The sequence below is a fragment of the Carcharodon carcharias genome, chromosome 3 (genome assembly GCF_017639515.1).
Source record: "Carcharodon carcharias isolate sCarCar2 chromosome 3, sCarCar2.pri, whole genome shotgun sequence".
In the NCBI taxonomy this organism is placed as follows: Eukaryota; Metazoa; Chordata; class Chondrichthyes; order Lamniformes; family Lamnidae; genus Carcharodon; species Carcharodon carcharias.
In genome coordinates, this window is record NC_054469.1 from 213,674,053 (window position 1) to 213,690,311 (window position 16,259).

The following is a 16,259-nucleotide window of genomic DNA, read 5'->3' on the forward strand; positions in this document are numbered from 1 at the left end:
CCCCCACCCACAGAACTGTTGGGGATTCCCCCCAAGTTCTCCAGCCAATGACCAAGAACCCCATTGACTCTATACAGAACCCCAGCCAATGTCTGTTTTTAGACTTTCACAAAGCTCATGTCTCATTCTGATAGCAATGCCACAATGCCCCCAAGCATTGCAAAACAAATTTGCTTTATTCATTTTGGTTCCCGTTTAGCTCCTTTGCTGTTGATCCAAATTCAGTAAAATTGTCAAAGGTCATAATTTAACATTAGGACTGAAGTGAGCAGGACCATAACTTATCTGCTTTCGTATGGGGGAAGAAGGATAGAAACAAAACATCTTTGTTCAGTATTGGTACCATGGTATACATTCTCCAGTCTGAAAGGCATTTCCTTTGTGTTTTGTTCATCACATGTCTCAGCTCAGTGCCCAATGAAGTGGATGGCATTCACCAACACAAATCTGGTATCACTGCCAACCGACCCTTGAGTCAGCAAATCTTGGACTGTAATCATTAGTAGGATAATGAAGCTTGCTTGATTAAATATTCATGATCTCAATCTCCTTGGGTAAGATTTAATATGCAGTTGAATGAGATCATGTATTCCTGGTTATACTAGGATTCTTGCCCATTTCTGCTCATACTAATGTAAGTGAGACATGAAAATTCCAGGCTCTCCCACACATCTGACATTTCTTCAGCTGGAAAACCAGACAAAACCTCATTCTGTCACTCAACCTCTTTGACCATCATTCTACAGTAGCGCAATCCATAAAAGTAGGAACTTCCATCATCTAACCACTTCGCCACCTGCCAATGAAGGTGGCCTCCCCTCTCAGTCCTCCAAGCTCCTGCGTCCTAGGCTGGGAGGACTCTGCACTAATTTGCACCATTTCTGGTGCTGTCAGTTGTTGCCACTGATGTTGCTGACTTTGACGTCACAGGCACTTTAGCTGCGAGTGTGCAGGAAGGGCTCCTCCTACAGTTTCACCATTGTTACCTACAGCCAATGTAAAACACCAGAGTGAAACAAGTGTAAACAGTCAGGGCCTGAGGGAAGCACAGAAGTGTTGCCAGATTCTTTGCTAAGTCCTTCTTTATGCAACCAAATTAAAGTTTGAAATCATCAAGCATTCATTTCTGCACATTGGCACAAGATTTTTAAGAAGATTGAAGAGCAGAAGTTTTTGAATCTTTAATATAAATTTTTGTGACACCGTGAAGATACATTCAAGGAAAATAAATCTTCTGGAGAAACCAGAAAAGGAAAAAAAAGGAATAAAACATCAGAAAAATGGCTTTTGATCATCTTACATGTTAAATTATAGGAGTACATTTGCAGCTCATTCACATTTTGCACAAAATCAGGAATTTTGCGTCAGCTGCACTTTAGGAGCTGAGGCCGTGTTATTCAGCAGCAGAGGTTTATGCAATTGCCTCAGAAGATCAGTGAAATTTGGATGTAGCATAAAATCAGGTGCAAGTCACACCTGATACTACACACTTTTTTAAAACTGATAATCGACATTGGGCCTTGGTTATACCATTGTGTCCACAGAAGTTTTTAGGTATCTCTGGTCAACATGAGCACAATCAAAATACACCAGCATTCTTTAACAAAGTGCATTATTGTGCACAAGGTGACAGACATTCAGACAACAAAGGGTGAATTATGCAAGAACAAAAACAAAAACACCTGGAAAAACTCAGCAGGTCTGACAGCATCTGCAGAGAGGAACACAGTTAACGTTTCGAGTCCGAATGACTTCATCAGAGCTAAGGAAAAATAGAAAAGAGGTGAAATATAAGCTGGTTGGGCGGGGGGGGGGTGGGAGCAGACAGGTAGAGCTGGATAGAGGGCCAGTGATAGGTAGAGATTGCCAAAAGATGTCATAGACAAGAGGTGTCAAAGGTGGTGATATTAGCTAAGAAATGTGCTAATGGGGACATTAAGAATAGAAAGCAGGACGAACAAGGGACAGATAGCCCTAGTGGGGGTGTGGGGTGAGGGGAAGGGATTGAAATAGGCTAAAGGGTAGAGATAAAACAATGGATGGAAATACGTTTAAAAATAATGGAAATAGGTGGGAAAAGAAAAATCTATATAAACTATTGGAAAAGGAGGGATTGGAAAGGGGGTGGGGATGGAGGAGAGAGTTCATGATCTAAAGTTGTTGAACTCAATATTCAGTCCGGAAGGCTGTAAAGTGCTTAGTCGGAAGATGAGGTGCTGTTCCTCCAGTTTGTGTTGAGCTTCACTGGAACAGTGCAGCAAGCCAAGGACGGACACATGGGCATGAGAGCAGGGTGGTGTGTTGAAATGGCAAGTGACAGGGAGGTCTGGGTCATACTTGCGGACAGACCGGGTTCTGAACACAATAAAAGTCCTCAAGTTCCAAACCTCATGCAAAACCATTGAGCACACTGTGCAGCCAGTATAACCTATAACCTGACCTGTACATTGAAGGTCTCATTGTTCAACTCAATTCGCTATGTCATCAGGATAGCTACAATAAAGGTACAGTAGTACATTGCAACATAGCTAATCTGGCTCAAGTCAAAGGAAATTTGATGTTGGTATTCAGTCTGCTTTCTAAATCCAGTTTCATTCAACATAATACATTAAAACATCATTTAAATTCACACGGCTGTTGCTCGGGAGCCTAATTCAATAAATCTTCTCCTCCATCCTCACTCCTTTCTGATCCCCTTTTTTCAAATATTTATTTTTCAATTTTTATATACACATTTTTCCCACCTATTTCTATTGTTATTTTTTAAATTTATTTCCATGCATTGTTTTATCCCCACCTTTTAGCCTATTTTGATCCTTGCTCCCACACTGTCCCCTCTCCCCACCCCACCCCCACTAGGGCCATCTGTCACTGGCTCATCCTGCTCTCTACTCTTAGTGTCACCATTAGCACCTCCTTTAGCCAGTTTCACCACCATCAACACCCCTTCGACCTTTTGTTTATGCCATCTTTTGCAATCTCTCCTTTGTCTCCACCTATCACTGGCCTTCAGCTTCATCTATTCCACCGCCTTATACAGTACATATTTCACCACATTTCTACTTCTCTTTAGTTCTGAAGAAGAGTCATCTGGTCTCAAAGTGTTAACTCTGTCTTTCTCTCCACAGACGCTGTCAGACCTGCTGAGTTTTTCCAGCAATTTTTGTTTTTGTTTCAGATTTCCAGCATCCGCAGTATTTTGATTTTATCATACAATCTACCCTGTGTTCATGTAGTAATTATGGTTTCATTTAGTGTGTAATGTACCTTTAAGAATAATACTTGTTGGGAAAGATCACATGTTCTGTCGTAACCTATAGGAGAGTAGCGCGGGCTACCTCAGCAGTCAGTATAGAGATACAGTTGCAGTTGAAAACCATGTGTGTAGTTGCTGCTGAGTATATTGTAAATAACCTTAATATTTCCATCCAAGAAGCCTCTGTGGATCAACTCTGTCAATAGTAGCAACTTGGCCACCCTCACCAACAGATCAAAATGAGAATTTTTAAAATATACTGACCAAATTGCCAGTAGAAAGATTTAAACTTCCTTTGCATTTTAAAAAGTCAATTCTTGCTTCATCCTCAGTTTGCAAATGGTTGAATGTGGAGGACATCTTAACCTCAGTCTGCGCCTCCACCCATTTATTGATCTCCTGTCTTGCTTCATCTGCAGCAGCTCAGAGACCAACTACAGGCATCTCTGCTCTGCAGAATTTGACGGTGAATTTGCAGAATTCCTGAATAATGGATATAGGGAAAATTAGCTATTCTGTCCAGTTTGGAAGCTTTTTAAGACCTGATTTAAAAATGAGTGGATCACCAGAATTGGTATATTGTCTATAGCAGCAATGCCCAAAACATTGGCATTAGGTTCAGCTCTGACCTTTGAACTGATCATTGGGAGGAGCTAAGAACATAACTGGCATGCATCTTCCAGCTTGGTTCCTGAGCACTTGGAAGAATCTGGGAACAGGTGACCCACTCACAACTTATTTCTAGTAAGTTGTTGCTCTTCTCTCCATGAAGTCAATTGGCCACTTTTAACAGGCATAAAACATCAGCTCAGTTAATATCTAGTCGTAGGAGGACGGACAGGAAGGTGAGATCACTAATTTGGAGGGTAGCTGGCGAAACATTTGTGGCAAGGTTAAAATGTTACGGTTTGTGAGGAGGGGGAGGTCTGAGATGCTGTGGTGGAGGGAGGGTGCTCAGCAAATTCAGGCGGTGAGGAGCCTGTGGCTTTGGGAGAAGGTCCACGAGCACGCGGGCAACATCAGGTCCATGCTGCGGTGAAGAAAATGAAGCTAAATCTGTGCTCCTTGAGCACTTATATCAGGAACAAGTTCAAAGTAGTGAGAGGCATCAGGCCATTTCTAACTTGCTTCAGCAAACTTTGGACTGAATTACCAGCATCCATAAAGAAACAATGAGGCTCTTCACCAGAATAATGAGATTCTTCAGCAGCATAGAGAGGTTCTTTGTCAGCTTTTGCAAAGAAGCAATGAAGCAGCAGCCCAGGACAGTGACAGCTGCTACTGGGCATGACTCTGGCACAAGAGAGGTCATGTCATGGAGACGGGGGAAGATACAGAAAGTGTTCCTCCCTCCGCCATTGCCTTGTCTACCTCATTATCCATGCCACCCCATCACCTTTATTAATCATGAGGGATATTTTCCTGTCTTTTCTTTGCTCTGTGTTTTGCTCCTTGTCCCGGTGTGTGTAGTTCTGATGTTATAGATTTTGTAAAAATCTGTACTCTCTTTTAGTAAATGCACTCAGTAGGCCTTAAATATGGCTGCCAAAAGTCACCTGACTGCATAAACCGTTATGAAGCTTTCAGAAGGCTCCAAGTGGTTTACAAGCAGACATACCCAAAGACAGAAAGACCTTTGAAATTCAATGGGCAGAATGTTATATTCGGCGTACAGGCACGCGCCCGACACACCCGAGTGTAAAATGACATGCGATGACGTTGGGCGTGTGCCCTGACATCACCGCCCAGTCTCGCGATATTTCGTTCAGCGGGCACACACTGGAGTCAGCTGCGTGCCCGCCGACCATCAAAACGCCTATTAAGGCCACTAAGAAGGTAATTAAATTCAAATTCATGCTGCCCGTCCAACCTAATGGTTGGCGGGCAGGCAAAAAGGCCAAGCAGCCTTTACATTTTTCAGGAAATCTCATCCACGGGCATGATGAGGTTTCCTAAGGCAAGTAAACATTGAATAAAAATCTTTATTTTTGAACTAAAAATGTCCCAAGCTCATGGTGACAGAGTCACATGAGGCGACATGTTTTATGACAATTTTATTTCCTTTATCTTTTGTAAAAACAGCACTTCATCTTCCTGAGGGCAGCTCCACGCCTCGGGGAGATTGAAGGGCTCTTTCGCACGTATGCGTGTGGATCACGCCAGGCCTGCTCAACATCCTCCTCCTGCCCACACAGGCAGCGCTGGGCGGGCCTTAATTGGTCCACCAGCGTGAAATCACGGTGTGGGAGCCGATCGCGGGCGGTGGTCAGCTTCCCAACCGTCCCTGCCAAGCACCCCCGCCAAGGGCAAAATCCTGCCCAATGAGTCCTCAAACAGACAATGGCTTTTTCCCTGAAGGTTTGAAAACTTTGGCCCTTTTGAATACTGCAGGTGTTAAGGAGGCTTCGGGTTGTTAAAGGGGATTGCCGCTTGCCTTATATGGAAAGTGGCACAGCATTCTCCTACAGATCACATGATAAGTGACCATCTCGGCTTACATAAGCAGATTCATCTTGAGTCAAGATAAAAGCAAAATACTGCGGATGCTGGAAACCTGAAAGAGCAACAGAAGATGCTGAAAAATCTCCAGAAGGTTTGATAGCATCTGTGGAGAGAGAAACAGAGTTGACGTTTCGAGTCCATATGAAGAAGGGTCATAAGGGCTCGAAACATCAACTCTGTTTCTCTCTCCACAGATGCTGTCAGACCTTCTGGAGATTTTTCAGCATTTTCTGTTTTTCTTTCATCTTGAACCATCTTGATGCACCTTCAGAGAAACAGATGAGAATTTTAACCCCGGGAGAGACATCCAGAAACAGTTAATGGTCTGCTGTAATTAAAAGCAGAACTAGAAGCAAAGAATCTTTTCTCCACATTGTAAACCTGATTCCACCTACTAAACTCACCTGTTAAAGCATCCTCTGACAATTCAACAATGGAAGCCATCACAGCTGCAGAGACACCCTCAAAACCCCTTTACTTCAGACAACGCAACATCACGACTTCAATCAGGCCAGTACTGAACTATGCAGACTGAACATGATTCATGCTTATAAGTGTCATTTTAATCTTCATCGGTAACAAATCTCTGTGGGTGTACATGTTGATAACTTTATCTTTCCGTAAGTAACTTCCAGAGTAATAGCGTGAAATAAACTAACCTTTTTCCTTTCTAATGATAAAGGCCTTTGCTGGCAGGTTATTTTAAATTGAATTACCCACTCCAGGGCTAAAACGTACACACTCACAAATATAGTGGCCTGAATTTGGCTCGGTTGCAGAGCTGACTGCTGCCCGCGATCGGCTGGCTGACATTTTACACAGGCAGGCCACTTAAGGCCCACTCAGTGTGAGACGCAAGCAGTGGCGCTCAGCGCTACCTGTGTGGGCGGGGGGGGGGGAGGGGGAGAGTAGGGGCCAGCGCTCTTTCGCGCTTCAATCTCCCTGAGGCACGGAGTGATTGTTGAAAAAAAAAACAATGGATTAAAAATGTAATTAAACGTGTCGCCTCATTTAACTGCGTCACATGAGATGGGACATGTTTCTATATTTCAGAGAAATTTACTTAATTAATAAAAGCTTTAGGAAACCTCATCCTGCTCGTGGATGAGGTTTCCTAAATAACGTGAAGGCTGCTTGGTTTTATCGCCTGCCCCAGGCCACCTTAAGGTTGGACAGGCAGTGTAAACAATGACATTAATTAATTCGTTAAGGCCTATTAGGGCCATATCAGTTATCAGCAGGCACCCGCTAAACGAAACATCGCGAGACAGCGCGGTGACACCGGGACACACGCCCGACATCATCGCACGTGATTTTACAGAAAGCGTGGTCAGGCCCGGCCCCCGCATGCCGACTGAAAAATCCTGGCCATCGTTCAAGGGTGACTTTGGGGAAAACACCTTTAAATTGCCTGTGACATCCATATTCATCGTTATATTCACCATTACATTTGACTGCATTACATTTGACAAGTTAGATTTAACTTGTTTTGTATTGTTTTCTGTATTATTTGATATATTTATGCCAATGTGCACTGTTCCACTTCAGATTTGTTTGAGTAACATTAAATATAAGAAAGCTATTAATGAATAAGTATTCACTGTTTCTGATCCTCGAATAATATATTAGCTGTAGTCTTCATAAAGTTTTCTGAAAAATTTTATTCACATAAAAGTAACGGAAGAGACACAAAATCTTAAATATTTGAGAACACAATAACCTTTTACTTAAACAGCTGAACTTTACCTTCTTCATCTGTAAACCTCAAAATTTGGTACAAAAATAAAATAATTTGTTTACTGTTAAAACACCAGTTCTCTTGTCTTATTTCAGAAGGGAAGGAGGGGACAAGGAAGCGACAGGGAGTTTGCAAACCTCAGTGTTCAAAAGCGGTAGCGACCAGGTGATCTCTAGCAGTCCTGGCCTCCTCCCATACTCCAGGAGGTACGTCTGAATCTGGATCCACGTTGCATTCCTCCAGCTCTTCCACTTCTGGCGCTAAGTCATCCTCAAGGTGAAGGGTCAGTCCTTCCTGGAGGGCAAAGTTGTGCAATGCGCAACACACGACTACAATCTTGGAGACTTTCACAGGCGAGTACTGTAAAGTGCCCCCCGACCGCAGACAACGGAAACGCGACTTCAGTGCCCCTACCGCCTTCTCCACCACCTTACGCGTTGTTACATGTGCCCGGTTGTATCGTTCCTGCGCTTTGCTCCTGGTCCCCCGATACGGTGTCATCAGCCACGTTCTCAACGGGTAGTCCTCATCACCCAGTAGCCATCCTGTAAGTCCTGGTGAAGCACTCATGGCCCGATGCAACCTTGAGTTCGCCAGGACAAATGAGTCGTGTGCACTTCCCCGGTTATCTGCGTTCACAGTCAGGATCTTCATTTGGGCGTCACATACAATCATCACATTCAAGGAATGGAAGCCCTTCCTGTTGACGAAGGAAACGGGCTGGTCTTTTGGTGGCTTCAGCGGGACATGCGTTCCATCGATAGCCCCAATCACTTCTGGGAAACCAGCAATCTCGTAGAATGCAAGGGACCTCTCCTTCATCCTCACAGGGGACATATCAAAATGAATAAAGTCTGAAGCCCTACGGAAAATTGCCTCTGTCACCTGGTGAATGCAGGTCCTTGCAGCACTCTGGGAAATGTTGCACATGTCACCAGTGTCAGATTGGAGTGACCCGCAGGCAAAGAAATTCAGTGCTATGGTGACTTTCATTGGCACTGTTAGGGCCGTAAGACATTTGGAGCTTGGCTTCAGGTCATCCTTCAAGATTTCACAGAGGCGCCCGATCGCTTCCTTGCTGAAACCTAGTCTCCTGACACACAACTCCTCCGACATCATCTCATAGGACATCCTCTGCCTGTATACTCTCTGAGGTGGGTAGTTAATCTTCTTGGTCAGCAAGCGGACATGTTGCCTGACCCTTCTCTGGTGGTCCCTCTGCCTGCGTCTTGCCCTCAATATGAGCAGCACTGTTGCGGTACGTGAAGCACGATTTCTGAGGTGCCAGGAGGCAAGCATGTCTCCAGCTCAATTCTCCAACAGATTCGGGAATACCTGTTAAAGTGATCATTTACTTCAGCTTACATGTGGTTTTGCTTATGTCACTGATAACACGTTGCACTCTTATAAAACATTCTTAAAAGCCCAAGTACATAAACCGACTTGTCACAGTGAGTTATAACAACATGCTGCAGACTTCCAAACCCGCATATATCACATTTATTTTTCAAAAAGCTTCTAAAGATCAACATTGCACGAAAGAGACTTTTAAAACTTAAATACACCATTCTGCATAGACAAAGCCCTTTTGAAAGGGATCATACACACCCCAATTGCATGAAAAGTTTGTTAAAGACTCCACATTTCTATCATTTTAAAATATTCTGCAGAGTTTCAGATCATTGGAACCATCAATTCAGCATCAAAAAAAATAGCTTTCATCCACCTTCACCAGTTCTCCACTGTAGCTGCTTCCTCTCTTCACTGCTGCTGTTAGACTATGGGCAGAATTTTACGGCCCTGTTTCGGTGGGGGTAAAACTCGGCAAGACAATCTAAACTCCATTGACTTCAGCGGGAACGTAAAATCCCCCTGCCATAAAATTCTGCCCTATGAGTGATAAAGTCTAAGCAAATGCCTCTAATTATCTTCGTCATACCTGAGCATCCAGCCCAAGTCTACACATTGATGAGCTTTTCCACGACCATCTATTTAAAGACCGAAAAGAATCAGGAGGTGCAAAAACCTAATTGGAAGTTCAAAACTTGCACTGATCTTCTGCACATGTCCACGTGTCGGGACTTCCCCAGGGTCCCAATGCGCAACTGCTGACTGTCCCTCTTGGCCCAACAAAGCATGGCTCACAAGATATGGGCCCATGATGGACTGTAAAGTGCTTTGGCGATATCCTGCAGTTCTGAAAGGTGATATGTAAATGCAACTTGTTTTCTTTTACTTTATCAAGTAAAACACGTTCCCTGTTAAGAATGTTAACTGGGTTAGAAAATAAAGAAATTGCATTTATTTAGCTCTATATTTCTTGACCTCAGGACATGTAGGTGTACCTAAACCAGATGGACTGCAGTGGTTCAAGAAGGCAGCTCACCACCACCTTCTCAAGAGCAATTAGGGATGGGCAATAAATGCTGGCCTAGTCAGTGAAGCCCACATCCCTTGAATGAATTATCTTAAAAAAAATCCTGAAGCACTTTACAGCCAGTGAAATTCTTTTAAAGTGTAAAGTGTATAGTCACTCTTGCCATGCAGAGAACAGGGCAGCCAGTAGCTGATCTCAGGCTTAATTGCTGGCTCATTCCGAGTTAGCTGTGCTAAATAAGGACGGCAGTTGAAGACTTACAGTTGGTCTTGGTGCACCTTGGGTAGCGATGGGAAAACTGGATGGCAAATCTGTTCCCATTCGCTATCCAGAGATCCCTGTTAGGAGTTGGCAGGTACGGACATCAGACAGTGACCAAGGGACACCTCTCACCTCTCCTGCCATTGAATAAGCTGCTGACTATAAGTTCCACGCCTGCACATAAAGAATGGCTAATGGACAAGATAGCACAGTGATCTCAAGACAGCACAGTGATTTCAAGACAGCAGTGATTGAAATCACCCAGCAAGAGTCAAGATTTCGGGAGAGGACAGAAAATTGAAAAGGAAAAAACTTGTTAAGTGTCCCACTCAGCCCCATCAGAGAGCAAACTTTAAGTGTGCACAGTTTCACTTAGTGAAATCAATTCTGAGATACAACTGATGATAATTATTGTATTTGTGTCTCACTCAGTAGTGCAGTGAATTTTTTTTTATTCATTCACGGGATGTGGGTGTCTCTGGCTGGGCCAGTATTTATTGCCCATCCTTAATTGCCCCTTGAGAAGGTGGTGGTGAGCTACCTCCTTGATCCGCTGCAGTCCATGTGGTGTAGGCACACCCACAGTGCTGTTAGGAAGGGAGTTCCAGTATTTTGACCCAGCGACAGTGAAGGAACGGCGATATATTTCCAAGTCAGGATGGTGAGTGACTTGGAGGGGAACTTCAAGGTGGCGGCGTTCCCATCTATCTGCTGCCCTTGTCCTTCTAGATGATGATGGTCGCGGGTTTGGAAGGTGCTGTCGAAGGAGCCTTGGTGAGTTCCTGCAGTGCATCTTGTAGATGGTACACACTGCTGCTACTGTGCGTTGGTGGTGGAGGGAGTGAGTGTTTGTGGATGTGGTGCCAATCAAGTGGGCTGCTTTGTCCTGGACGGTATCATGCCTCTTGAGTGTTGTGAAAGCTGCACTCATCCAGGCAAGTGGGGAGTATTCCATCACACTCTTGATTTCTGCCTTGTAGATGGTGGACAGGCTTTGGAAAGTCAGGAGGTGAGTTACTCATCACAGAATTCCCAGCCTTTGACCTGTTCTTGTTGCCACAGCATTTATATGGCTAGTCCAGTTCAGTTTCTGGTCAATGGTACTCCCCAGGATGTTGGTAGTGGGGGATACAGTGATGGTAATGTCACTGAACGTCATGAGGCGATGGTTAGAATCTCTCTTGTTGGAGATGATCATTGCCTGGCACTCGTGTGGTGCGAATATTACTTGCCACTTGTCAGCCCAAGCCTGGATTTGGACATGGACTACTTCAGTGCCTTGAGGGGTTGCGAATGGTGCTGAATATCGTTCACTGATGATTGCACATTGCCACTTCTGACCTTATGATCGTAGGAAGGTCATTGATGAAGCAGATGAAGATGGTTGGGCTTAGGATGCTTCCCTGTGGAACTCAGCAGTGATGTTCTAGAACTGAGATGACTGACCTCCAAAAACCACAACCATTTTCCTTTGTGCTAGGTATGACTCCAACCAGCCGAGAGTTTTCCCCCCGATTCCCATTGACTCCAGTTTTGCTAGGGCTCCTTCATACCACACTCTGTCAAATGCAGCCTTGATGCCAAGGGCATCACCTCAGGAGTTCAGCTCTTTTGTCCATGTTTGAACCAAGGCTGTAATGAGGTCAGGAGCTGAGTGGCTCTGGCGGAACCTAAACTGGGCGTCAGTGGGTAAGTTATTGCTAAGCAAGTGTCACTTGATAGCACTGTTGATGACTCCTTCCATTACTTTACTGATGATCAAGAGTAGACTGATGGGGCAGTATTTGGTCGGGTTGGATTTGTCCTGTTTTTTTGTGTACAGGACATACCTGGGCAATTTTGTACATAGCTAGATAGATGCCAATGTTGTACCTTATTGGAACAACTTGGCTAGGGGGCGGAGCAAGTTCTGGAGCACAAGTCTTCAGTGCTATAACTGGAATTGTCAGGGCCCATAGCCTTTGCATTATCCAGTGCCTTCAGCTGTTTCTTGATATCACGTGGAGTGAGTCAAATTGGCTGAAGACTGGCAACTGTGATGCTGGGGACCTCCAAAGGAGGCCAAGATGGATCATCCACTAGGCACTTCTGGCTGAAGATTGTAGCAAATGCTTCAGCCTTATCTTTTGCACTGATGTACTGGGCTCCTCCATCATTGAGAATGGGGATATTTGTGGAGCCTCCTCCTCCGGTGAGTTGTTTACTTGTTCATAACCATTCATGACTGGATGTGACAGGACTACAGAGCTTAGATCTGATCCGTAGGTTGTGGTATCACTTAGCTCGGTATATCACTTGCTGTTTATGCTGTCTGGCACGCAAGTAGTCTCGTGTAATAGCTTCACCAGGTTGACACCTCATTTTCAGGTATGCCTGGTGCTGCTCCTGGCACTCTTCATTGAACCAGGCTTGATGGTAATGACAGAATGGGGGATATGCCAGACCACAAGGTTACAGATTGTGTTTGAGTACAATTCTGCTGCCACTGATGGCCCACAGGGTTAATGTATTGAAACAAAGCAAATTCAAATCAAATGTTTCTGTGACAACCAAATAAGTTGGCCGCTTGGAAGAGAAGAGCTTTTGCTGTTGTTTTCTCTTTAGATGCAGCTTTCAGCCTAATATAGTCTGAGCTGGTTTGTGACCGGCAACACTGGTGATCTAAGCATTTTAGCAATTTAACTTTGATTTGAAGATACACAGTGTAAGAGAAATAAAATGGAAAACATTTGGCTGTAACCATGAAATAGTTGTACAATCAGCAAAAAACACCCACACCTGATATCAGTCATCCTGGGAATGTGCAGTCAATGCTTTACCTTAAGTATTAAGAGTGTAGATGCTTGTAATAACTTGAGGGATCTGATTTTATTTCTCTGCCAACATTTTTTTTATTATTTCATGGGATGTGGACGTCACTGGCAAGGCCAGCATTTATTGTCCATCCCTAATGCCCTTGAGAAGGGCATCTGGAAACATCTGGCACTGTGTGAAACAAAGGATCCTTCCCTTTTCTCATTGTCAAAATACAAATAGCCAGAAATCTCAAAGTAATAACTTGGCCTGGTCCCATCACATGTTTACATTCTGATCTAAGTTTACATGAAATATTAACTCTGTTCCTCTCTCCTCTCTTCTCAGATGCTGCCGAATCTGCTAAAGTTCCAACACTTTCTGTTTATAATTGAGTTTTAGTTTGGTTTTCAGTGAACAAATTAAGTGGATCAAAATTTGGACTTGTTACCAGACTTCTCCCTTAAGCCTGGATTTCAATACATTTTAAGAAACTGTACTTGCACAGCTGGCATGGGAGGCTATAACTTTCTGCCAACTCCAGCATGATGCCACCACCAAACACATCTTCCCTTCACCCCCCCAGCGGCATTCCACAGGGATCCTTCCCTCCCGGACACCCTGGTCCACTCCTCCATCACACCCTACACCTCAACCCCTTAACCCCCTCCCACGGCACCTTCCCATGCAACCGCAGAAGGTGCAACACCTGCCCCTTTACTTCCCCTCTCCTCACCGTCCAAGGGCCCAAACACTCCTTTCAAGTGAAGCAGCATTTCACTTGCCCTTCCCTCAATTCAGTCCACTGCATTTGCTGCTCCCAATGCAGTTTCCTCTACATTGGAGAGACCAAATACAGACTGGGTGACCGCTTTGTGGAACACCTTCGATCTGATCCCAAGCATGACCCAGACCTCCCTGTCGCTTGCCATTTCAACACACCACCCTGCTCTCATGCCCACATGTCCGTCCTTGCACTGCGGCATTGTTCCAGTGAAGCTCAACGCAAACTGGAGGAACAGCACCTCATCTTCCACTAAGCATTTTACAGCCTTCCGGACTGAATATTGAGTTCAACAATTTTAGATCATGAACTCTCTCTTCCATCCCCACCCCCTTTCCGATCCCCCTTTTTTCCAATAACTTATGTAGATTTTTCTTTTCCCACTTATTTCCATTATTTTTAAATGTATTTCCATCATTATTTTATCTCTACCCTTTAGCCTATTCAGATCCCTTCTCTCCACTGCACCCCCACTAGGGCTATCTGTACATTGCTCGTCCTGCTTTCTACCCTTAATGTCACCTATTAGCACATTCCTTAGATAATATCACCATCTTCAACACCTCTTTGTCCTTTTGTCTATGACATCCTTTGGCAATCGCCACCTATCACTGGCCCTCTATCCAGCTCTACTTGTCCCACCCCCCCCCTTATATTTCACCTCTTTTCTATATTTCTTAGTTCTGTTGAAGAGTCATACGGATTCGAAACGTTAACTGTGTTACTCTCCGCAGATGCTGTCAGACCTGCTGAGTTTTTCCAACTATTTTTATGTTTGTTTTGTATTTCCAGCATCCACAGTTTTTTGCTTACAACTTTCAGTTCTTGTACATTGTCCAAGTCCTTAACACCACATCAACACAAGCACATTTACCGACCATGATTTAAAAGGACTCCAGGCGTTTCTATTTAATCTTTGGATGGTGAAATCTCCCATTAAAATAATTTTCTTCCACTTGCACACCCTTCCTATCTCTTAATAGAGCAACTTGTCCTTTTTATGCCAGTCTGGGACTTTGTATTATACCCTAGATTTTGTTAGGATTTGACCGAGTTGAGATGTTTTCCCAGAGTGGATCATTCTGCAGCTTAACACAGGATGCAGAGCGATTACTGCCCACGCGTCCCTGACATATAGATCTATTAGCGTTTCTGTCCTTTGTCTTTTCTAAACACGTTGAACATTGACTTCACTTCCGGAAAATATATTTATCTGTAAATATAAATATTTGCACATATTTCTGATAGTCCCACTGCATCTTAATTCCCCCTGTACAACTGTTCTACCATCTTATCCCCGATGCTTCTGGCGATCGTATATGCGGCATGAATGTATACTATGTGAATGTATACGATGTGACTGTATACGTGATCAAAATCCACAAGCTTTCCAGTTTCCTATAAAGGTGAAAGACCGCAATCGCTGGCAATCTCGGCAACACAGAAACAGAAAATGCTTGGAAATACTCAGCAGGTCTTTTCGTGGAGAGAGAAACGGAGTTTGTCAGAACCGGAGTGAGATTTATTTTTTTTCTGCATAAAAATATCGTCAGTCCTCGGGCAACATTCAAGTTTGCAAATTTCCCCGGTTTATTTCAGGTCCGGAATGAACAGCTCGGTGACAAATCCTAAAGCGGAACCGAGTTATATTTCCCTCGCCCCGGTAGTGTTTGTTGACAGTCAGACCGAGAGAGAAAGTACAGTTTCGACATGAATGAAATGGCTGGTGTTTCTCTGATGCACGAAAAGGGAATTGATGATGAAGTTAGCGAAGGTTTGCAGCGCTCACGGGGAAGTGTAGGGAGACTAAAACCTCTGGGTGAGACATAAAGACACTTACCTTATGCACAGCTACCTTTCAGCATCCAACACTTACTCTCAGTGTGTTCACTTCGCTCTGTGCGCCGCCTCTGGGGCGGGTTTTAACCCGGAGTGACCGCACGCCCGCCCTCAGATTGATAGGACTCCTGTCACAGCGGAGACTGCCCTCTCCCCAGACACACAAGGAGATTCCTGCTTTTGTTTTTCCAACTTGCTGCGGAATTAAATCCTACAGAGCTTGTGAGAAGCGTACATGTCAATTTAACAAAAGCTGACAGAGCCCTAGAAAGTATAAACCCTCCCGAATACAGGTCAACGACGTGTAGTTACACTGCAAGTGCAGTAGGACATGGCTGTGTCGCAGTTGAAGATGGAGAAAATTATTTTAAAATGCCAGCCAGGACCAGCAGCTAGGGCGCCAAAGCAGACACAGACAATCACAGCCTGACATGAAAGCTAAAAACTTGTACAAAGGGCTCAGCTGTAAATTTGCAATTAGGAAATGGGAGACACACACGGGCGGGGACACGGGATAACTCAGTCAAGAAATGGGGAAGGCCATTTTGCACCATCTGAAAGCCATCTTCAAAAGGACAATTGTACTGCAATTACTGTACAAGAACACAATTATCAGCCCACCAGGGGGGTCATTGTGCTGTGGCCTTTGTCTAACCAACACCATTAAGTTGTAACTGATAATAAAAGATATATAAACTGTGCTCATTTG

General features: G+C 44.2%; 1 protein-coding gene across 2 annotated transcripts in view; it reads right to left on the reverse strand.

Annotated features, from left to right (window-relative positions):
- LOC121275904 (leukocyte elastase inhibitor-like) overlaps positions 1–15,632 on the reverse strand; it is a 41,231-nt gene extending 25,599 nt beyond the window's left edge. The window contains exons 1-2 of one of the 2 annotated variants that reach the window (XM_041183715.1): positions 15,552–15,617; positions 7,400–8,831 (exon numbers count right to left, since the gene is read on the reverse strand). In XM_041183715.1, coding sequence (XP_041039649.1) covers positions 7,635–8,795 — 1,161 coding nt within the window. In that variant the 5' untranslated portion in view covers positions 8,796–8,831; positions 15,552–15,617 and the 3' untranslated portion in view covers positions 7,400–7,634. Of the gene's footprint in view, positions 1–7,399; positions 8,832–15,551 lie in introns of those variants that run through there. The other variant, XM_041183716.1, reaches the window with a different exon arrangement.
- Between the last annotated feature and the right edge of the window lie 627 nt (positions 15,633–16,259).